The sequence below is a fragment of the Schistocerca serialis genome, chromosome 2, assembly GCF_023864345.2.
Source record: "Schistocerca serialis cubense isolate TAMUIC-IGC-003099 chromosome 2, iqSchSeri2.2, whole genome shotgun sequence".
NCBI lineage: Eukaryota > Metazoa > Arthropoda > Insecta > Orthoptera > Acrididae > Schistocerca > Schistocerca serialis.
Window position 1 is genome coordinate 760,932,007 of NC_064639.1, and position 24,769 is coordinate 760,956,775.

At 39.7% G+C, this 24,769-nt stretch overlaps 1 protein-coding gene across 2 annotated transcripts in view; it reads left to right on the forward strand.

The window, feature by feature from the left end:
- Positions 1 to 15,616: 15,616 nt before the first annotated feature.
- Positions 15,617 to 24,769, forward strand: part of LOC126457972 (vacuolar protein sorting-associated protein 18 homolog) — a 260,426-nt gene continuing 251,273 nt past the window's right edge. For both annotated transcript variants that reach the window (XM_050094731.1, XM_050094732.1), the window contains exons 1-2: positions 15,617 to 15,991; positions 16,069 to 16,252. In XM_050094731.1, the coding sequence (XP_049950688.1) occupies positions 15,911 to 15,991; positions 16,069 to 16,252 (265 nt within the window). In that variant the 5' untranslated portion in view covers positions 15,617 to 15,910. The remainder of the gene's footprint in view (positions 15,992 to 16,068; positions 16,253 to 24,769) is intronic.

Here is a 24,769-nt window from a genome sequence, read left to right on the forward strand (position 1 = left end):
TGATTCATTGACCGAAATGCCATATGCCTCAATAGGTTGGTAAACAGTCCTTAGATGTAGTTCGTGTAATTACTCAGACAACGAAAAAACCATGATGTCGTCGTAGTACGCGAAGCAATGTGGTAAACCTTTGAGAACTTCGTCAATGAAATGCTGCCAAGTTTATGCCGCATTTTTTAACCCGGACGGCATACGGAGGTATTCGAATAAACCGAATGGTGTCGTGACAGCCGTCTTTGGTATATCAGCAAGTGCGATCGGTATCTGGTGATACGCTTTTTTGCAATCAATGACACTAAAAATGGTCGCGCCTGCAAGTGCGTGCGTAAACTCCCTGATACGTGGTATCGGATAACGATCGGGGATGGTACGAGTATTTAGTGCCCTGTAATCTCCACATGGTCTCCAAGTCCCATCTTTCTTCTTTACGAGGTGAAGTGGCGACGACCACGGACTGTCGGATCTACGGACGATTCCCGAGCGTAATAGGCCTAATTCTTCGAACTCTGCCTTCGCTGCAGCAAAACGATCTGGAGCTAACCGGCGTGGTCGTTGAGACACTGGTTGACCGGGTGTAGTCCTGATGTGATGTACCGTATTGTGCTTTATTGTCTGCCCACCAGACATGGATTCGCAGTTTGCTACTTGTCTGCAATCAGACGTGGACATAGGGCTTCATCCTAGGGCGCCTCTAATACACTGTGTCCCCCGTCGAATGCTCACTGAGCTAATAGATACCTCAAATGCATAATGAAACAAGAAATCTGCACCCCATATTGCGTCTGACACATCGGGCAATTACGAAAGTCCATGGTAAACTTTCATGGTACCCGAGGTCTACCTCTATCTGACGTTTTCCGTAAGTCGCTATCGACGTCTGGTTTGCTGCTGTGAGTTTCGACTGAGATGGAGGGAGCTTCACATCACAGTTTCTAACAGGCAATGCACTAACGTCCGAACCTGAGTCTACTAGATAAGCAAGGCCGAACTTAACGTCTGTAACAAACAGCCGTTGGGACAGTGAAGGTAAAGAAGAAAGGTTATTCACCCGTAGCTGCCCCTCGTCGATCTCACCTCGTAACAGTAGGCGCTGGTGCTCGAACTCGCGACCGGCGGCGCCTGACGCCGGCCGCTGTCGCCATTTGGGTGATTGCAGGGTGATGTGCAGCGCATCGCCTCGCTTCCGAATCGTCGATGGTACCAGCAGATACGCTACTTAGACACAATGTCATCTTCCTTGCTCTTCTTGTTTGTGCCTGTCTTGCCTCCGAGCAACGTCGATATCTGCTGCTTCAATCCGTCAACTTGTTTTCTTAGGTAACCCAGTTGTTGAGAAACGTCCGGCTGTTGGCGTCGTTGTATCGCCGCCGTTTGCTGAGAGTCTGTACTGTTGTGTCCGAACATCACCGTCGACGTATGCGCTGCGTCTAACGAGGTGTAGACCTTGGCGGCTAATGAGATCAACGACGAGATATCTTGGCATCTGAGAGCGCCACAACCGTTCTAACTGCCTCTTGGCAACTGCACACGCCATACACGTTGCAGTGTCGTATCTGGCAACTCGGTGTCGTTGACTAAACTTCGCGGGTGCCGCCAAAATTCCGAAGGCGACTTATCTCCTCTCTTTTCACCGTGCAATACTTGCTGGACACGTTGTTCCACCGGCCGACGTAGTCTTTCAATGAGTAACTGCTTAAAACGCGTGTAATTTTGCGTGGCGGGCGGCTGAAGTATTATATCAGCGCTGATCGTTGCTGTTTTATTGTCAAGTGCACTAACGGCGATCGTAAATTTTGTCTCTTCGTTTCAAATGCCATGATGCCGGAAAGTCAGATCAAGCATTGCAAGCCACAGTTCAGGTTTATCAGGTATGAACTGCGGTGGGCGTAATTTCATCTTGCTACTGTTCTCTGTCGAAAGGCCGTTACTTGATGGCGCAAAAAAATTCAACACAGCGTTTTCTTGTTCTTCAATGTCGCGTCGTAATTCCTCAATGTTCTTTAGCAAAACGTCCCGCCGATCCGTAACACTCTGTGTGCCACGCGGACTCGCCGATCTCCTGGTAGACGAAATTGAACTGGGCTGCATTTGTTCGTCTACTACGAAATTCTTTATACGGGGTCACCACTTTAGTCAAATACTACTTATTACAATCTTCAGAAAGAATCACGAAGTAGTTAGGCTATAATATTTTATTTTTTTATTGCAAAGAAAAGCTCATATTAACATTTAATCAGTAACAACAGCACTATTATACATCATCAAAGAATAAACAATATGTCCCTTGTGCGCGCCGCAACAGAATGATGCTATCCTTCACTGTGCGCATAGAGTAGAAATATCTCTGGAGTGAGCATTCACATGCGCAGAACAGATTTTGTGTTGTCAACATACGTTGCCACAATGGTCATGTGATCTCGGGACGCCGTAGATTTGTCCGACATTTGTCTTATAAATTTTGAATGTTGTCATATCGCTAGTAAAGACAGATTCCCTTCGTAAGTGCTGTGGATTTAGTATAGACGTTTGCAGGCACCATAGCAGTTTACGTCTGATATTTGAAATAGATTGGGCTCTTAGCTTTGAAGAGCAAAATGAACGAGCATGACGTCACAGAAGCTTCACGTCAGCAGATATTTACAATGTCTTTCATGTCACATCTCGTCAAGTCACTTAACACTGTACTGAACGGCGAAATTGGGGTTTTGAGTCACCATCCCTAATATGCATAAAATGTTAGAGTATAGGAGCTAACAACGACAAAATTTGCCAATGGCCAAAGCAAACTTTATAACCTATGTTCTTGATCAATTATGTTTGGTAAATTACTGAGAAGTGAGACAACGTTTCATAACATCGACAATTATTTGTTAGGGAAAATATGTACATTCATACACATCAAAGAAAGCTTCAAACGAATTAATGAACCCTGTTAAACTTATCTATTATGTTTTTTCTTATGTCATTAATAATGTCATAAACAACTGTATTCTACTCCTTCATTAAAGCTGACTTTTTTGCTTAAAATGTCATATGGTGGAATTTGCTTCGTCTACTTATGTTCTTATACATATACATTGTGGGCGTCAGCGCCGTTGTGTTATCGTAAAACCTAAATAACTTTTCGCCTTCAGATATACGACCTCGGTTGTGTAAGAAAGTGGAAAAAATATCCCAGTCGTCATGGAACATCTCCAATTTGTCACTAAAACAAAGCGCTATTATAAAATAAAGATTATGAAGATACAACAGTACAAAATCCACTATTATAAGGAGAATGAGCGCGGTGAAAATAGGTTAACTTAAGATGTTAACTGAATGGTACCGTTAAAATTTTCTTCCCTAGAAACCTTGACGTACCGTGAAATGACGTGGCGTTCCGTTGACAACCTGTGCGAATGCCTCCATTCGAAAGGTATTGTAGAATGTTTTGGTGTTATATGACGAGAGGTGACGTTACCTCATGGCGGAAGCGAATTGGCGCTAACCAATCGACGACGTGCCTACATCACGTGACAATTCCAGTTTAATGTTGACAACATGCGCAGGACGCAATGCTCACTCCAGAGATATTTCTACTCTATGACTGTGCGTCTACAGATGTTCTGCTGGCGACTCCCACACGTTCTTCAATTTATTAATGCCTGTATCTTCAGCTGTTTGTTTCTATAAGTGGTAGCGGGCGGACGTATCATTAGATCCGTCGTACCAGTTTGCTTAAAAAATGTGTATTTCAACTGTACATTAAAAGTGTTATAAAAAGTTATTAGGAAAGCAAAGTTTATTTGTACATTCACGATGACCACACCTGTCTGTTAATCATTTCGCCCGCCGCCGAGATCCTGCATCAGGAGGTTTGGAGCAGACAAGAGAAATCTTCACGAGCAGAGAAGGAGCGATCCTGCATCGGCATTGTTATAATCAGGACTACCCACAATGAAATTAATGTGAAGCAGTATGTAACGAAAATTATGAATATTGACCTTGAATATATTGATACTGAAGGTTTGTTGATACTGGTATCAGTTAAAGTTCACCCAGTACATGTGTGCAGATTTATAAATTACCTTCCAATTTCTTTCAACTGTTCTTTCCAATCAACTTTTTTTCAGTTATTCAAGCAGCAATTATTAACCAGTTTCCATTATTCGTCCCCACACACATCACTATTCATCGCCCTCTCTGGTATTTCCTAGTTGCTATAAGAGAGTCGTCTATGTCGCCAACCTTGTTTTTTTCCACCGATTGGAACACTACTGTTCGTTACTGTGAGATAACGTACTTCTCAGCAAAAACACACAAACAGTGTTTGTGGACAGTTGTGTTTCAGAAGCTGTCACTTATAGCGTATAGTCTCTTGTCCAACAAGAAAATGATGTTCTTCTCGATCGATAACTTCTAAATGTCAGACCTTGTATTCTTTTTATAGATGGTGTCTTCCGACATTGGAAGCAGTACAGCTGCAAAGAAAAATCAGCATCTGCACCTTTTTTGCGAAGTTTCACGGAGTTGGGTTCATGACATTCTATGTAATTCCTGCTAGCTCATTTGGGAGTACTACATAACCGAGAAATTAGATTTCGCCACTTGAGACTATTGGCACTCGAAACTCCAACGACTTCACTCTACTATGACAGCCGAAAATAGTAAACTATGTTCCCCTGGCAATGCACCAAATATTTACCAAAATTCGCTCCACCAGATCGTGTGAATGTCTCATTCACATCGAGTCTAACGTTCGATATATATATTCTTAGGGGCCCGCTCATACGACAGACAACAATTCTTGGAAATACCCGAAAAACTGAACGCCAATTGAAACTTACAGTTGTTTTAAGGACAGCATCCAGCGAGTGAAGACAAGAAATCCATGAAAATGTTCCATTTTGTTTTGCGCTAGGTGGATTAATGCTTGCTGCCACAGTGACAAGACCTGATATAATGTTTTCTATCAGACAAGTAAGGCGGTTTCTTAACAACCCTTGACCTGAGCATTGGACTGCTGCTAAATGCGTCTTAAGTACAAGAGGCAAAGGTATTAAATACAGTGGTAATAAGCTTAAACTTCATATGTATTCAGATACTGATATCGATCCTCAGCATTCAACAGGAGGATGTGTCAATGTACTGACCAGTAGACCTGTCAGGTGGGTATCTCATAGGTAAAAATGTGTTGCCAGACACATGAAAGAAGCAGTGTACAATGCAGCATCTTCTACAGCTGCCTAAATCGCATGGCTCTGTACATTCTTAAAGAAACTTGGACTTAACATGGAGTAACCAACACAAATCTTTGTGGACAGCCAAAGTACATTACACTAAAAAAGAAACAAAGAATTTTATAAAAAGACTGAACACATCGTTACAGAGTACCGTTAAATTCATGAAAAAAATAAATAAATAAAATGATGGCCCTATTCTTGTTTCTAACATTAAGTCAGAAGACAGATTGGCAGACAAATTAATTGTCAATCGTTATCGATTATGTCTTTAAATACAGCAAACAAGAAATGGAGTTTTGCATAGTACAGCTTGTTGTGTTGATATACTCTTTTTGTATGACTGATGTTTTACTATCTTTGCCACTTCTGACCAGTGTCCGTGTAACCAGCATACTGTATTTTGTTCCTTTCCATATGCATTGGTGGAAAAAAATCGTAACACTAAAACATTGTTATTGTAGAGTAATGAAACTCTGGGAATACGCTTGCTTGGATAACATATTTAAATGATTAACATTGCGAGGCCACAGGTTAATGTAAGCGCGAAATAAGCCGTTGTAAATGTGAAATAACTAGTATGACCGCCAGAATGGTTGTATGCAAACATGCAAACGTGCATGGCTTTTGTTGTGCAGGTGCCAGACGTCAGTTTGTGGAATGGAGTTCAATGCCTGTTGCACTTGGTAGGTCAATACAGGGACAGTTGATGCTATTGGAGGATTATGTTGGAGTTCTTGTCCAATGATGCTCAATTGGGGAAAGATCTGGCGATCGAGCAGGCCAAGGCAGCATCCCAACACTCTGTAGAACAAGTTGGTTTACAACAGCAGTATGCGGGCGAGCCTTATCATGTTCATAAACACCTCCAGAATGCTATTTATGAGTAGAAGCACAACAGGTCGAATCACAAGTTTTACAGTTAGGGTGCATGGGATAACGACGAGCGTCCATCTAGCATGCAGACAGGCTGGTTGCAAGCCCTCAATTGGCCTTCTTCTAACCAGCACACAGCCATCGCTGGTACCAAGGCAGAATCGGTTTTCATCAGAAAACGTAACAGACCTACACCTTTCCTCCAATGAGCTCTGGCTTGAAACCACTGAAGTCGCAAATAGCAGTGGTTTGGGGACTGTGAAATGCACGCTGCAGGGCATCCGACTCGGAGCTGTCCTTGCAGTAACTAATTTGTAACAGTTTGTTACGTCACAGTGGTGCCACATTGCTGCTGCAGATACAGTACGATGCCAACAAACATATGCCAAACAAGATGGTCTTCTCTCTTAGCAATGCCAAATGGCCGTCCAGAGCCCAGTAGCTTGCAACCTCTAACAACCCTACCACAACAAAGGTAAAAACTTAATAACGATTGTGGTGTTGCTCACGCTGCTAAATACTGCATTTTCGGGCAACAACTAAGTTATTATGTGGCAGGTGTCATTAGAGCACAGTTAATAAAGTCATTTCATGTAATAATGAATAAACTAGGCACTCATCTTTTCGTGTTTCCAACGCTTGTCTCGTTGTAAAATCATGGCTCAACCGTCGAAAATCTAGGTGGTGATGATTCCGAGCTCAGATGCAAAGAGGCCTAGGTTTTATTCTGCTATATTCAAAAGTTTTGTAGATGCGCTTCACAAACCATTCTTGAAGATTACACTTTTGCAGGACAATGGTGATGTAAAAAAGTAATCAGCACTCCGAATTTAAGTTACACTTCCATTTTATTGCTTTTATTGCAATATCACATAACACACTAAACATCACTTCACAATACAAAACATACTTGAAAACATCTTCCTCACAGTCACTGTTAAAGTTCACATTTTATAAGCTGACTACAAAATACGTCTTTCCAACATGACGTCCAAGACTTGACTTTTTCAAGGTCTGACTCTCTAACAACTAACTAATAGTCGCTTATGCGCCCAGAAATCAGAGTTACAAGTACGACAAAGATCATAGTGACAAAAGAAAGAATACACATAAGAATAATATCATTGCAATACAAACATATCGATGTATCAAAGTACCTCTACATTAAAGAAATCAAATCTGAATGTTGTCTCAGAAATATGTCAACTACTTTACAGAAACACAGAAGAATATTACTGGTATCGAGAGGTTCAGGTGAGGTGCCGTAATGGTTATGTAATTCAAGTACCATTACAAACGATTCTCTTAATCCTATTACCCAGCCTCAGTGAGATGTTGATAATGGTGTCTTTGCCACCTTAAAGGCATCCTTGACTAACTTCCAGTCACAAAAGAAACTAATTTTCACGACTGTTGCGGTGTTTGTGTACAGCAAACCTAATTTGCATCATCATGGTGCCACTGGCGTGAAATTTGAATAGACATCATCTATCAGATGTAAAAACACGCCTACCAGCTTTTGTTTGTCACACAGCTCCTTATTGGTGATGCAACTTTTTCCATCGGTGTATTTGCTTTGTTTTCTAGGAAATTCTGCGTCTTCAGTTTTTAAGTACCATTGTTTTATTCAAATCATAAAACTTGTTCATCATATTGTGATGTAATTTAACTACAGCCTCTCAAACACAAGGAAAACCTATAAATCTTGAAGAGAAAGGTATTGAGGGAGATGTGACCAATGTACAAAAATTTGTAACTAAACTTAAACAAACCAATTTTTCACAGAGTGTGATCTCAGTTCGTAACACTGTGTTCTTTCTAGTAAGTCTGGGTGCAATTTGATGTAACAAATGAAAACAGCGATGCTTCGATTTTCTAAAACATTTACAAAATGTAAATTTCTCTTCCTAATTCCTAAATCTTCTTCTAGAGCGTGTGAAATTCCCTTTCTGTACCACGCAATGACATTTTTCGGACCCTCCATCCTTTTTTTTTTTGGTTGTTCCACAGTTCAGTCTTCCTACTCTATCATACAAGGTATCTCTGCAAGCTGCAAACTGTTTGAGTCTGGTGATTGATAATTTCGTACATGTGTAGTCTTCAGCATCCAGGCTACCGCACTGTGAATGGGTTCAGCATCCAGGCTACCGCACTGTAAATGGGTATGTGTACCTCACGCATAAAAACAGTTGAGAGCCACTTGCGAAGAGCGCCATCACAGTCTAACATAACAGTCGCGACACTCACTGCTGTAGAAGTTGCTACTGTTTGACAGCTGGAGCGACACTAGCGCTCCAAGCGGCGAGAGACGAGAACTTCAGATGCGTCGTAAGTGTAATGTTTGTTTTGCATATCTTTCCTACGAGATTTACGAAATATTTAAATTATTTTTTTGCCTCCAAGAGTTTGTATGATATCAGAAGACGGAGATGTACCAAAAATGATTCTAAAATACACGCAAGTAGGGATGAAAATCATGAATCCAGTCGCAAGTTACAACACATTCATGAAGAAACACTTGTGATGTTGGATAGAACTGCACTTTACCACGTTCATATCAACGGAATATAAATGCATAGATTCATACATAAGAAGCACATGACATACATACTCGTTTATCAGTACCAGAAAAATGCTCTACCCTTTGCTTTAAAAGGTGAAACATTGTCACTTATCCTATATTTTACTTGTATGCTTTCCACATACCTCTGTAATATACACACTGATGGGAACATAAAAGATTCTGACAAAGTCTGTATGCTTGAGTGCTGTAATATAATAAATTTAGAGCAAACAACTTATTTTCGTCTTTCCATCTTGCAGATGGCTTGCTAATCTGGCTTATCAACAAGTCAACGGCACGATTTTTGAATATCGAGATCCTATAGTCTTCAAAATTTGTTTGTCCTTCTTCACTTGATCCTTCTGATACAGTTTCTATTGCTCTCTGTATCTTTTTCTAGGCACGAATAACTGCCCTTAATTTTACCACTTCATCGTCAAAGCAGGCGAATCTGGCACTTATATATGGAACTGGCTGATTCTCTGCCGTGGGAGTGTTTTACAACATTAGATGCTTTGTCGCACCTTTGTGGCAGTTTGCTCTTCATCGTCAGTTGATATGGCTCCTTTGGGGTCGACCAATGACGTCATAAGTTGCTCATAGATATTAATGTTTATTTATTTATTTATTTATTTATTCTTTGCCCATGGACTCCAGCTGAAAATCCAGCTGAGAGTATTGGGTGTGTCATACAATAGCCTATTAACATCAAACTTGATTTCAATATATATATATAAATGAAACAAATGATTAAACAGAAATAGTCCATAATCATACAAAGGTTTTACATGTTTCACATTATACGTACACACAAACCAAAAAAACATACAGAAATGATAATTTTTACAGGTACATTTCAGTGATGATATATTTAAACACCATCTTAGTATTCACTCAAACTGTATATACATTTCTCTGTGAGATATAGTTTCAAATGATTTTTAAAACATTTTAGATCTGTTTCTTTTTTAATGATTTTGGGGAGTTTATTAAAAAACCTTTTGCCTGCTTCTTCTGGGGCAGTCATAGACAGTTTTAGATTTCTGTTTATCATGTAGTAATTTTCATTTCCTCTTGAACCGTGTTTGTATATATCTTTATTTAGGAGGTGTTTATCACTTGACCTTACCACCATTATGCTTTGGTATATATACAGTGAATATACTGTCATAATATTATAGTGTACAAAAGCTTGCCTACAGGTCTGTCTTGGTGGTATCTTTGCAATGCATCTCACTGCCCTTTTCTGAATTGTGAATATTCTTTTTAGGTAGCCAGCTTGTGCATTTCCCCATATATGAACTGAATAAGACAAATGTGGGAAGACAAGTCCATAATACATTGATCTGAGGACTTTATCATCCACAGTCTTAGCTGTTTTATGCATGATGAAGATCTGTTTGTTTATCTTTTTACACAGTGCATCTATGTGCTCCCCCCATGCCAAATGTTTGTCTATTATAGTTCCTAGAAAATTTGTGCTGGTTACTTCTTTAATAGTCTTTCCATTTATATTAACATTTATATTATAGTTTTCACTATGCTTGGTCTGAAATACTACATTCATTGTTTTAGACTGATTCATAAACAGGTTGTTTTGTGTTAAATATTTATTTGCATTTCCAATAGTCAGGAGTGCTTCCTTCTCAAGCTCCTCCTTTGTGTCAGCTGTGCAAATGATTGTTGTGTCATCAGCATACATTATAAGTTTCTGATTTATATAGCTAGGGAAGTCATTTGCGTAGAGTATAAATAGTATTGGCCCAAGCACAGACCCTTGCGGCACACCGTGTTTAACTGTTTGTAATTCTGAAATGTAGTTTGTTCTATTTCCCCCACTAGTATGTCTGATTTCTGTGCATTGTTTCCTATTTGTAATGTATGATTTAAGTATGTCATAGCATTTTCCTCTAATTCCATACTGATATAATTTCATCATTAATTTTGAGTGGTTCACACAATCAAATGCCTTAGATAGGTGAAGACTGCCAGTCTCGCTAGCGGGATGAAAGCAGAGCTCACCATCTGCAGCATCGTCGACAGGACTGACTGCGGACCTTTGGTACAGAGCCGAGTGGAGGGTCTGAATCAGAGGCTGAGACGGTTCTGCGACCGTGTGGGCTGCAGATTCCTCGACTTGCGCCATAGGGTGGTGGGGTTTCGGGTTCCGCTGGATAGGTCAGGAGTCCACTACACGCAACAAGCGGCTACACGGGTAGCAGGGGTTGTGTGGCGTGGGCTGGGCGGTTTTTTAGGTTAGATGGCCTTGGGCAAGTACAGAAAGGGCAACAGCCTCAATGGGTGCGGGGCAAAGTCAGGACATGCGGGGACCAAGCAGCAATCGGTATTGTAATTGTCAACTGTCGAAGCTGCGTTGGTAAAGTACCGGAACTTCAAGCGCTGATAGAAAGCACCGAAGCTGAAATCGTTATAGGTACAGAAAGCTGGCTTAAGCCAGAGATAAATTCTGCCGAAATTTTTACAAAGGTACAGACGGTGTTTAGAAAGGATAGATTGCATGTAACCGGTGGTGGAGTGTTCATCACTGTTAGTAGTAGTTTATCCTGTAGTGAAGTAGAAGTGGATAGTTCCTGTGAATTATTATGGGTGGAGGTTACACTAAACAACCGAACTAGGTTAATAGTTGGCTCCTTTTACCGACCTCCCGACTCAGCAGCATTAGTGGCAGAACAACTGAGAGAAAATTTGGAATACATTTCACATAAATTTTCTCAGCATGTTATAGTCTTAGGTGGAGATTTCAATTTACCAGATATAGACTGGGACACTCAGATGTTTAGGACGGGTGGTAGGGACAGAGCATCGAGTGACATTATACTGAGTGCACTATCCGAAAATTACCTCGAGCAATTAAACAGAGAACCGACTCGTGGAGATAACATATTGGACCTACTGATAACAAACAGACCCGAACTTTTCGAATCTGTATGTACAGAACAGGGAATCAGTGATCATAAGGCCGTTGCAACATCCCTGAATATGGAAGTTAATAGGAATATAAAAAAAGGGAGGAAGGTTTATCTGTTTAGCAAGAGTAATAGAAGGCAGATTTCAGACTACCTAACAGATCAAAACGAAAATTTCTGTTCCGACACTGACAATGTTGAGTGTTTATGGAAAAAGTTCAAGGCAATCGTAAAATGCGTTTTAGACAGGTACGTGCCGAGTAAAACTGTGAGGGATGGGAAAAACCCACCGTGGTACAACAACAAAGTTAGGAAACTACTGCGAAAGCAAAGGGAGCTCCACTCCAAGTTTAAACGCAGCCAAAACCTCTCAGACAAACAGAAGCTAAACGATGTCAAAGTTAGCGTAAGGAGGGCTATGCGTGAAGCGTTCATTGAATTCGAAAGTAAAATTCTATGTACCGACTTGACAGAAAATCCTAGGAAGTTCTGGTCTTACGTTAAATCAGTAAGTGGCTCGAAACAGCATATCCAGACACTACGGGATGATGATGGCATTGAAACAGAGGATGACACGTGTAAAGCTGAAATACTAAACACCTTTTTCCAAAGCTGTTTCACAGAGGAAGACCGCACTGCAGTTCCTTCTCTAAATCCTCGCACAAACGAAAAAATGGCTGACATCGAAATAAGTGTCCAAGGAATAGAAAAGCAACTGGAATCACTCAATAGAGGGAAGTCCACTGGACCTGACGGGATACCAATTCGATTCTACACAGAGTACGCGAAAGAACTTGCCCCCCTTCTAACAGCCGTGTACCGCAAGTCTCTAGAGGAACGGAGGGTTCCAAATGATTGGAAAAGAGCACAGATAGTCCCAGTCTTCAAGAAGGGTCGTCGAGCAGATGCGCAAAACTATAGACCTATATCTCTTACGTCGATCTCTTGTAGAATTTTAGAACATGTTTTTTGCTCGCGTATCATGTCATTTCTGGAAACCCAGAATCTACTATGTAGGAATCAACATGGATTCCGGAAACAGCGATCGTGTGAGACCCAACTCGCCTTATTTGTTCATGAGACCCAGAAAATATTAGATACAGGCTCCCAGGTAGATGCTATTTTTCTTGACTTCCGGAAGGCGTTCGATACAGTTCCGCACTGTCGCCTGATAAACAAAGTAAGAGCCTACGGAATATCAGACCAGCTGTGTGGCTGGATTGAAGAGTTTTTAGCAAACAGAACACAGCATGTTGTTATCAATGGAGAGACGTCTACAGACGTTAAAGTAACCTCTGGCGTGCCACAGGGGAGTGTTATGGGACCATTGCTTTTCACAATATATATAAATGACCTAGTAGATAGTGTCGGAAGTTCCATGCGGCTTTTCGCGGATGATGCTGTAGTATACAGAGAAGTTGCTGCATTAGAAAATTGTAGCGAAATACAGGAAGATCTGCAGCGGATAGGCACTTGGTGCAGGGAGTGGCAACTGACCCTTAACATAGACAAATGTAATGTATTGCGAATACATAGAAAGAAGGATCCTTTATTGTATGATTATATGATAGCGGAACAAACACTGGTAGCAGTTACTTCTGTAAAATATCTGGGAGTATGCGTACGGAACGATTTGAAGTGGAATGATCATATAAAACTAATTGTTGGTAAGGCGGGTACCAGGTTGAGATTCATTGGGAGAGTGCTTAGAAAATGTAGTCCATCAACAAAGGAGGTGGCTTACAAAACACTCGTTCGACCTATACTTGAGTATTGCTCATCAGTGTGGGATCCGTACCAGGTCGGGTTGACGGAGGAGATAGAGAAGATCCAAAGAAGAGCGGCGCGTTTCGTCACTGGGTTATTTGGTAACCGTGATAGCGTTACGGAGATGTTTAATAAACTCAAGTGGCAGACTCTGCAAGAGAGGCGCTCTGCATCGCGGTGTAGCTTGCTCGCCAGGTTTCGAGAGGGTGCGTTTCTGGATGAGGTATCGAATATATTGCTTCCCCCTACTTATACTTCCCGAGGAGATCACGAATGTAAAATTAGAGAGATTAGAGCGCGCACGGAGGCTTTCAGACAGTCGTTCTTCCCGCGAACCATACGCGACTGGAACAGGAAAGGGAGGTAATGACAGTGGCACGTAAAGTGCCCTCCGCCACACACCGTTGGGTGGCTTGCGGAGTATCAATGTAGATGTAGATGTAGGTCCATAAAAATCCCACAAGTCTTTTGTTGCCTGTCAAGTAAATTAAGAATGTGCTCAATTATATCTGTTGATGCTGTTTTTGTTGACTTCCCTTCTCTGAAACCATGTTGTGATGAATGCAGTATACTGTACTTTGTTATAAAACTTACAATTCTATTCTTTATTATCATTTCGTAGATTTTAGCAAATGTTGAGATCAATGATATTGGCCTGTAATTTCCTAATTCGTCCCTGTTCCCTTTCTGAAATATTGGCTTCACTTTACTTACTTTCAGTGAATCTGGAAATATACCTTCTTCTATCGCAGCATTCAGCATGTGTGTCAATGGTTTTAATATACATTCTCTGCATTCCTTTATGAGATGTGATTTAACACCATCCAAGCCAGAAGAGTGTTTAATTTTAAGTTGTTTTATTAGGTTTGACACTTCTGCATCTGTTGTAAGTATGAAAACCATAGTATGATTTGTATGTGGGGGGTTTAACAATTTACTTACTGCATTTGTTTTATTTTGACTTATTGATTCGTCTGCTACAGTAATATAATATCTGTTAAAAGTATTGGCTACTTCTAGAGGGTTTGCGTTGCTTTACTTTCGAGTCATAGATAATAAATCAGTTGTCTGCTGTGCATAAGCGCCAACCTTGTAAATTGAAATAAATTAATGTGTTTTTAAACGACAGCGCTAGACATTGCGTAAGATTTTTCTCGTTTGCATTGATTTAAATAATTGATTGTTTCCAACTCTTTTGGTACTTAATTTCATTTTTAGGAAGTCTGAGATAATTTGGACAAATAGCTTCTCATTTAGAAGAATGTTTAGTTTTTCATTTTCGTTTATAGATTTATCTATTCCCATGAATCGAATGTCAAACAATGTGGTTAACTGCATTCCACGCGAGTTTATTATTGTCTGGCTTTGTTCGACGTGTAGCGGACAAAACTTAACATTAATATAAAGGTAAATGGGGTCTCTTTTCGCAAGATCCTCTCATCTGCCATACACTAGCCATTTTCTGCTCCTAAAACGAAGCAGTAATCATCAATATACACGAAGTTTGCAAGCGAATCCTGACAATAAAGTTTAGTAACATGATGGTATATGCCTCTCAGGGACCTTAGGAAAGGTGTGGTACCTTCTTCTTGTCGTTGCTGCAATCTACCGCGCTAGGCTATGCTCACATTTGTAAAAGCCATTGTACAAACCAAAATAAACAACTACTATTTGCTTCCGCTTTCACGATCGCGCCGATCTCAACAGTTTAACTTTCTGGTCGCTTGGCGCACTACTGGCACAGTAGGCAACAAAATGAAGACGAAGTGTCGGGAGTGTTGTGGTAGACTGTGCCACCATGCCAGCGAAAGAACAGTTGAGGACAGCGATTTGATTTTAGATCAAGTGACTTGAATTGATTTGCCGTGTCCTGACGGACATTGTGAATAAACCCGGACTTGACGTAGCTGTGACGGCCAGTCTGAATTGGTCTTTAATTTTTCGCTTTCAGATATTACTTTTATTTTGTGTGAGAATCATCCTTTTGCAATATGTCACGAGAGAAAGCAAGCTAGAATGTACTGTAAAGATTAACAAGACATAAAGCTTACTATAACGTGAATGAACGCAATGACAATAGTTTAACTTCGATTCCGTTTAGCAAATTATATTACTGTCAGAAAAGAGATCTTCCTTGAACAGCAACCAAACAGGAACAGCAGACACTGTGTCACGAACTTCACATAATTAAAAAAAAACCTCCCCCCCCCAAAAAAAGGAACCTTTGCGGGTTTTGTTTATTCATTGAGTATCTTTGACATCATATGAAAATAGTTGTACCAACTGTCAAAAAGAAACTACAACAAATTTTGCTGTCAAAACACATGTGTGCTTGCAGTGGGTTTACGACGGTGTGCTATTGATATGTTCGAAAGTAATTCTGAAAGGACTCGGAGGGTTTAAGTGGTGACAGTCATCAGTTCGGTGCCTGTCTATTATTTTCGCGGTTATTTAAAGCAGTTTAGGATTGTTATTATTTAAAGCTAATGTGAAGTGAATGTGCGAAGCCCGTTATATTTTTCTGAAAGTTAAAATTAACAGGAATCTAGTATCCCAAAATGACTTCGTTATTTGACCAGTATGAACAAGCTTCTCAGCGTGTGAGAGGAACAACCGCACCAATTATTCGCCCAGAGATGGTAAAAGAATACAACACTTGTAAATAACCACATTTTTCTATCAGCTAAATATAACTTGACACTCATTGGGTTTTCAGAGTACAACAGGTTTCATACATATGAAGTTGGAAGAGGAAACACCAATATTCAGTAAACACAAAGTCAATTTTTCGCCTGCGGAAAGTATAACACATCTAGCTGTCAGTAATGATCACGTTGTAGTAGCCATGGCAAATTATGTGCTTTTAAGAATTAGTGTTCAGCCACCAGAGAAGAAAGAAGGTAATAAACTATCCAATGCACAGTGAATTCCATTTTTATGTGTAAACCAAAGAAAGCTTCAATACTGTCTAATGTGCAAATTAGTTCTGTAGTTGTATGATTTTTATAAAAAAATATGTTTATTCTTTAACTGATTGTACGCCTTTAGATTTTGAATTTTTGATGCAAGCGTATTAACGAGCTGCGAAAGAGAATAATGAAAGTCCTTTGGATTGTTTAAAGTAGTATAGCAGTTTGTCAGTACAAATATATCTGAATGACAAGTAATTTCATTTTGGAGAATAATACAGACACAGGCAAGTGCATCTGTGGGAATGGAATTTCGGACAAAGAGGACTATCCAGTAAGAGTCGTTAGCTTTTACCAGTGTTGTAGGAAACATGCAACAAACGTCGTAAACAGCATGGCAACTATAACGTGATGTCACTGGTGATTTTCATAAAACAGGCTAAACTGCAGCACAATCTGTCATCATAATCTCTTGCTTTCACATTTTGTGGCTTTGCCATCTAACAACAAAACTCTAAATATATGTTTGAAAATGTGACGTCACAGTAGCCATTAACATTATGCCACTGGCCAAAGCGGACGGCTCGTCTTGAATATTCCTCGTGAATTGGAATTTCTACAGTGACCAAAACTATGTGCCCCCAGGGGGCTCATTGAGAGATAACAAATACAGGGTTCCAGAACCGAATTGTAGTCAGCACCATCAGTCCTGTAGTACATGCTACTGCAAGAGGGCTGGACATAACAACTGCACAAGAAATGCGCTCAGTAAATCAGCTGGAGATTGTAACAAGTGTGCTAGAGTGTCAGTATGCATTTATTGTAGTAAAGGAAGAAAGGGGATTGTGTTATTTTCAGATCAGAAGGTATCTCCTTTCTGCATTGATGAGACTTCAGAAGGTATTGTTGATAATGTAAAATGAGTTAAGACTCCACAATGGAATGCTTCTTATTGAAGCCATTACTACTTACCTGCTACTAGCAGGAGAAAATACGTACACACTTAATTTCAGCTAGGGACTCATTAGTGATGGGAGGCATCATTGACATGCATACTGCTTGAGTATATATGGGATGGGAAATGGATGGTATAACAGTGTAATGGTGAGACACAGAAGACTGCTACTACCGTCATAACATTCAGTTTCCCTATCCTTCCTCAGCAAATCAGGGCAGGATTTTTTCACCTTAAGGTGAGACTTTACATACATAGTATGATACTGTAACAAGTGGGCAGAAGCGTGAGGACTGGGCATCAAAAGCCAGACTAACACTTTCAAACATTTATTAAAATTAGATGTTAATTACACTTTTGTAAATTTTTACATCTAAGTGGACTAAAATAATCACGATCTTTCAAAAGAACCATTACTTCCAGTCAATCAAATTCAAAAACATAAAACTAAAAATCATTCACAAGAACTATACATTTACACAACAGTAACTCCTTGTAATATTTCTAAATTCTTAAAACACGCCGTTAAAGGTACTCGTATGTTTTTTGAATCATAGTCTAATCATTTATACAAACTCCATTAGTAATCATTAAGTATTAAACAATAAATTTTTAAAGTCCATTTATGCATCTTGAGAGAAAGTAAATATTCAAAGTTTTTTGATACAATCAAATGCAGTGAAAATCGTTTAAACTATTATAAAATACAAGGTTCCACTGAAGTAAGTTAGTTTCCCATGAACAAACCTCGCTCAACAAAATCAAGCAGCCCCCATCTGCAGCAAGCCTGATACTGCTAACACCCATGGGTTCCCATTCGGTGCCAACTGACATCTGATTATTTCAAAGCCGAACATTTACTGGACCTCCAATGCCCATCCAACACCTCATAAATCACACATTTCTGTACACAACTTGAAAAGAACAATAGGTAACACTTGGAAAGAAAAAGGCTTACAACTGATAACCACCGTGAGTCCCAACATACAAGATAATTACAATGACAGCCTTAACAAGGATTTCCTCATTCTCGATTTCGTTAATCATAGTAATCACATGATGGTGTCCATGATGAGTTAAACACTCACACGATACTAGCAGTTTTAGGTAAACTCACACATATGTAACATACAGTATATAATCAAACCCTATGCATCCTAGCAGCAGCCTTTTACAAATTTCTGTGTCCTTAATGCTAACAAGTAGTACAAATTTTTGGACTCGTGATACCTTCCCCACATACAGTAGCATGTGCCTTATTGGATCAACAGATGTAGGCAACATTGTGAAATTCAGAAAGACTAGAATGAGATGAGAAAAACATTAGATGGTACATAACAATGTCACATACTGTCAATTACTTGATATAATATGCCTGTTGGCATTATGATTTATAGAGTGAATAATTTTTGCACTTATAATACACCAGTAAATTAAGCCACCCAGTGCTGGATGTTTATCAGCACAGCAGAAGTACTGGATGCAGGAGTGTTCAAGTTAAGGTACCAAATTAATCCTTTGCAGACTACAAATATAGTATCATTTTACTCCTGTAAGGAAGCTCAATAATCCTCAATATTCTCCTTCTCAATTCACGATTATAAGACATCTCCATGTGCAGATTAAGCCACCAGTCCAGGTAAGCACTGCCATAGTCCAAAACTCAAACCAATGCAATTCCTTTAACAAGCCAGCACTACTCGTATACCGGGACATCCATGTGTTGGTGCACCGACCTTCACCTCTCGACTTCGCACTCTTTCGCTTTATGACTCTTGATGGCATACCAGCACGGTTTTAAAAGGGGATAATTTGCAAATGTTTCATACATTGGCACAATAAAATGCTCTAAATTTCTGATATGTGGACACATCACATCAGGGTGTAATTGCAAGGCATAAGGTGAGAAATGTGTGGGGGATCCTTGTTAGGCAGGATCACTGCATGTTACGCCAGAGTTTTGCATAAACTGCACAAAATACTCTCTGGTTGGAACAAGAAGTCTTTGATATTTAATGGAAAAGAAATGAAATTAAAGTGTTCAAACAAATTTTCATCTAATGATCTTGCAAAATTGTGACGTTTCAATTTTGTTTGCCACAACTCTAAGGAAAGTGGTTGTAAAAGTCGCTAAATCCACACTAACACAGGCAATAGGTAAGCATATAAACACATGATCACGTTAATAAATCTGTAGCTGTCTGCAAACTATTGCCACAGATGCCAGTAACAAAGTAGAGTGCCATTCTTCTGTAACAAAACATAGGTGCACAGTAGTTCAGTTTTTCAAACAGCCACATACTATTCAGAAGGAGTGTTTGGTCCTTGTGTATCTTATCTAGATCATCTTCAGCATTATCTAGGTGTAATTACTCACTGAGGGATGAACTGTAATTTTCTGATGGATAACAACAAAATGTTCAGTTGTGATCCTGTCACAAAACTGACTTATTTTTGAAAGATCATTACTGTTATCTCTGTTTAGTAAGACTGTAATATTAGTTACAAAAATTATCAATAATTACGTTTTTTAGTGAAATAGCAGCATTAATGTGAGAGACAGTGTGATAGAGGTGACAGCTTGTGAAACAATCATATGAATATCACCTTCCTCACATAATCCACACCTACATATACATTTGGCAGTACAGAAGTGTCCGATACTATCCACACACTCCGCTGCAGAGTGAAAATCTCATTCTGGGAACTATCCATCTACTTTGACTCATGAAGTCACCAATATGGTGGAATCACCTATTTCCAGCGTATACGATACAGCAACAATGACATCACTACATACAGATGCCAACAAATGTGAGCTAAAATAAAAGTGACACAATAATGTCTCACTCCAAAAATAAAATTAAACTAACAGGACAACCATAGAAATTGGGGGTTTAGGGCGGGGACAAGCTAAATAAACAACAATAAAAACTTACCGCACCATCCTAAAACAAATAAAATAAAAAAATTAAATTGCACCATTCTGCCACACCAACAAAACCACAGGAATCGGATATTTTTCTTGACCTTTATAGCTCAATGGCAGATGTCGATACCAAAAAGTGGTATGGCACATTTTGCTTGACCTATATAGCTCAACTGCAACTATCGATAACAAAAAACCAAATATGTGGAACCAAGACCCGCCAACTTAAAAAACGAAATACACCATATTTAGTACATGAATTAAAACACAACTACCTACTGTAAATATACAACAGACACAACATCACAATTACTGTAGAATAAAACCAAAACAAAAATTACTGACCAACAAAAGCCTCCAGCAGTACCACCTAGATTGGCCACGTGCGCGCGCGCGCCCACACACACACACACACACACACACACACACACACACACACACACACACACACACACACACACAAAAAAACAAAAGAATCTCCTAAAGCATCCTAATTGAATACCAATTAAAAAAAATTAGACTTCTTTCTGCACAACAAACACCAAACTAATCAGACCTAACAAGAACGCCAAACAATAAACAAAAAAGACCTTAGTAACTCATTGAAAACACTTCCACAATCCACGTTACTGCACCAACTACCTAAACTCAAACCATGTTAGCACAATGATAGCTGCTAAAGACCAAGATTGCCTTATTAGTCACTTCCCAACGACAAGTAAACTAACTGGCAGCACAATGCAACAGTAACTATGTTATGGCTACAATATTTCTGTAGGGCATCCACAGCCTAGAACACACATTCCAACACAGACAGAAATTATCAGAGAGCAGGGCTGAATTTAAGCTACAACGAAACTGAAGAGTACAGGTTTCCAATTACTGTGTGGGAATGAGAACATGCTTTGTATGTGGCTCACAATCCAGCACCAGAGGCAGGGTGCATTAGATACATGACGCCACCTAAACCCCACATCCAAGTGCTACCTCATCATACTTTTAAACAGTGTTTGGCTGAATGACAATATTCCAATTCCTGGATAGTAGCAACTGTGATGCTGCTCCTGAAACCAGTTAAGGATTGCACTAGTTATCCAGTGTAGCACTTGTGTGGAAATCATTAGAATGAATAACAGCTACTTGTTGGCTCTCTGTCACTATGAGAGTGGTTTCGAAAAGTATCTTCCACACTCAGTAATCTTATTCACTTAATGGCAACAATAAAAGAAGCCTTTTTCATAGGCAACATTTAATAGGATTTTTTTTTTTTTGACATTACAGAGGCTTGCAATGCCATGTGGCAACACCATATTGCACAGTTACTATGTGTACGGAGTTTCTGGGGTTGTCTTTTGTTGTAACGCAATCCTTCCATTCAGAATGTTGTTTTATGTTTAGCATTAGCAATCCAGGAGAATAGTGTCTATCAAGTGAACATCTTTACCATTAACATGTTTCCAATAGCAGTTAATGGTATAGTGTCTACACTGCGGCACTTTTTCTGTTGTTCACTGGGTGTGGATAATTTAATCATGCATGTATATCATGTTAATAATCAATCCAAAATTATAACTGGGTGACAATGTACTGAGTTTTGAGCAATCTGTAAAGCTCGTGGACCTCTTTTTCAGTGAGAAACACACATGTTTGTCATGCCTGAAGAATGTCAAGACAAGAGCCCTGAAGTCACTAAATTTCTTAGTATTTTATCAACATATAATGATGGGGAGACAGGTGATATTGATGAGCTGTGGCTGAGCTATGGCTGCAGTATGTATGGTTCTGGATGATAATCCTACCTAAAGACCTTGACTCTCATTTTATGGTGAGAACCTATGATTCCAATACCTAACCTTTGTGTCCAACTTGGGAAATAGCACTTGACCACCCAACACGTGAGTGTATGTTGTAATAAGCATGTAATATCTGTTCAGTCCCTGACTTGACTATTACTACTTGATCATCAGTGGAACAAGTGAATCTAATCATAGAAGGGAAAAACACCAATTTCTGTCCAAGCAAAAGAGCAGCTCGTTAAGTTCAGTGTGACAGAACTCAATATCCTGACGAGTTTGAAGCATATTTCTTCTCTGATTGGTATTGAGTTCTGAGTTGTTTTTAACATTGGAGAAGTACAAGACATCAAATACGCCAGAATTTATTTTTAAACAAGCTTTTTTTTCATATTTTTAGTCAAGTGGTGAAACTTTACAGCTGTATACTTTGATGGATCTAAGCATGGGAATAATGTTGGTTGTTCAGAAGTTTTACTTGACAGTGTTTATAGCATTCTTCCTTCAACAAACTTAGTCTTTGACAAACAACTCAAAGGCAGTGGGGCAGATGAGTTATTATAAATGGAACTGTATACTCATTTGCTCTGATTCTGTAAGTGCTTTTAGAGTATTAGAAAGATATTTCCAGCAGAGAAAAACATAGACTTGCTGTCCTTAGGATGGCAGTATGTCTAGAAAATAGCTTACCTTGTTTTATGTGACAATGGAATGCACATGGAAAACATTTTAAAATGTGCACTATGTGGTACATTGCCAAGATTACTGGGTAGGATGATTAATCTGTGTCTGAGAGGCTGCTTCATATTTTATTTTTGTGAAATTTAACCAGGCACCTGAATCATAATTTTACAATGTTTGGTGTCTGAACATTCCTCCTCTAGTCTTAACAGAGAGTCAAGTTTTTTATTACTCTGTTATAAAGATTTATGTATTCAACTGCAAGTGATTTCATCTTGCCCCTATTTTGATTTTTTTCCCACAAAACATGTATGTTATTTATTTAAACCTTTTTTGTTTTATCTCACATTAATATAAGTAAGGATGGAGTTATCTATGGGGCCGTTTATCCAGCCAATACTGGGTCGGAACTCATATTACACTCCTCCAACTGTGTGCCTTATATAGGCAGCATGAAGCAGCTAAAGCATTACCTAGAACCAAGACCTCCAGGAAGGATTCTACATAAAGTTGACAGGACATTAGTCACTCAAATGGTAATGTTTAATTGGATAGATAAAAAATATACTCACGAAGCGGCAGCAGAACACGCACGTAAAAGAAGGTTGTAATTAGGCAAACTTGCAGAGGAAGTGGCTCCTTCTTCAGGTAGAGTGGTTGAAGGGGAAGGAAGAGGGGTGAAGGAAAGGAACTGGAGAGATCTAGGAAAAGGGGCAGATTTCGGGAAAGTCACCCAGAACCTCTTGGGATGAGAAGGAAAGACTGATTGTTGGGGACTGCATCGGATGAGATTTGAAAACCTGAGAGCTTAAAGGTGGAAGACAGGGTAATAACAAGACAGAGATTACTGCTTAAACATCATAAATGAGTTAATAAGAGTGAAAAGCTAAATGCATTGTACGTAACAGAGGAGGCAGGGAGCGGTGAAAAATAGACTGGTAGGATAATGAAAGATGTGGAAAACTAAACCAGAATGAAGGAAAGAGTAGTTACTATGAATAAATGCTCAGACAGAAGAAATTAATGTAAAGTAAGACCAGCTGGGTGGCAAGAACCAAGGACATGTTGTAATTCTAGTTACCACCTGCGGAGTTCTTAGAAACTGGTGTCTGGGGGAAGAATCCAGATGGTGCGTGTGGTGAAACAGGCATGGAGGCCACAATTGTCATGTTGTAGAGCATGCTCTGCAACAGGATATTGCATGCTAACCAGTATACATCCTCTAACTATGCCCATTCATCCTAATTGATATTTTCGTGGTAGTCATGCCGATGTAAAAGGCCGAACAGTGTTTACAGAACAGCTAGTGTATGACGTGTTGTTTCACAGGTGGGTCTCCCTTTGATAGCATATGTTTTGCCAGTTACAGAGCTGCCATAGGTTGTGGTAGGAGGGTGCATAGTGCAAGTCTTCCAGTGGGGATGGTCACAGGGGTAGGAGCCATAGGGTGGGGAGATGGGTGCACAAGGAGCATAGGGTCTAACAAGAATATTGCGGAGATTGGGAGAGCAATGAAAAGCTACTATAGTTGCGGTGGGCAAGATTTCAGACAGAATGGATTTCATTTCAGGGCATAATTCTAGGAAGTCAGGGAAGTAGTTTTTTGGAGGGATCAGCAGTACCAGGATTGCATGTGATGGCCCAGGAAATCTGCTTTTGAACTAAGAACTCCTCAGGTGGTAACTACCACTAAAACGTGTCCTTGGTTCTTGCCACCCAGCTGGTCTTAATTTACATTTATTTCTTCTGCCTCAGCATTTATAAATAGTAACTACTCTTTTCTTCACTCCATTTTAGTTTTCTACATATTTCATTATCCTACCCGTCTATTTTTCACCACCCCATGCCACCTCTGTTACGTACAATGCATTTAGCTTTTCACTCTTATTAACTCATGTATGATGTTTAAGCAGTAATCTCTGTCTTGTATATTACCCTGTCTTCCACCTTTAAGCTCTCAGGTTTTTAATTCTCATCTGATGCAGTCCCCAACAATCAGCCTTTCCTTCTCATCCTGTGCAATAAGTCTCCCCTGACCTGTGGTTCTGGGTGACTTTCCCGATATCTGCCACTTTTTCCTAGACCTTCTCCAGTCCTTTTCCTTCACCCCTCTTCCTTCCCCTTTAACCCTTCTACCTGCAGAAGAAGCC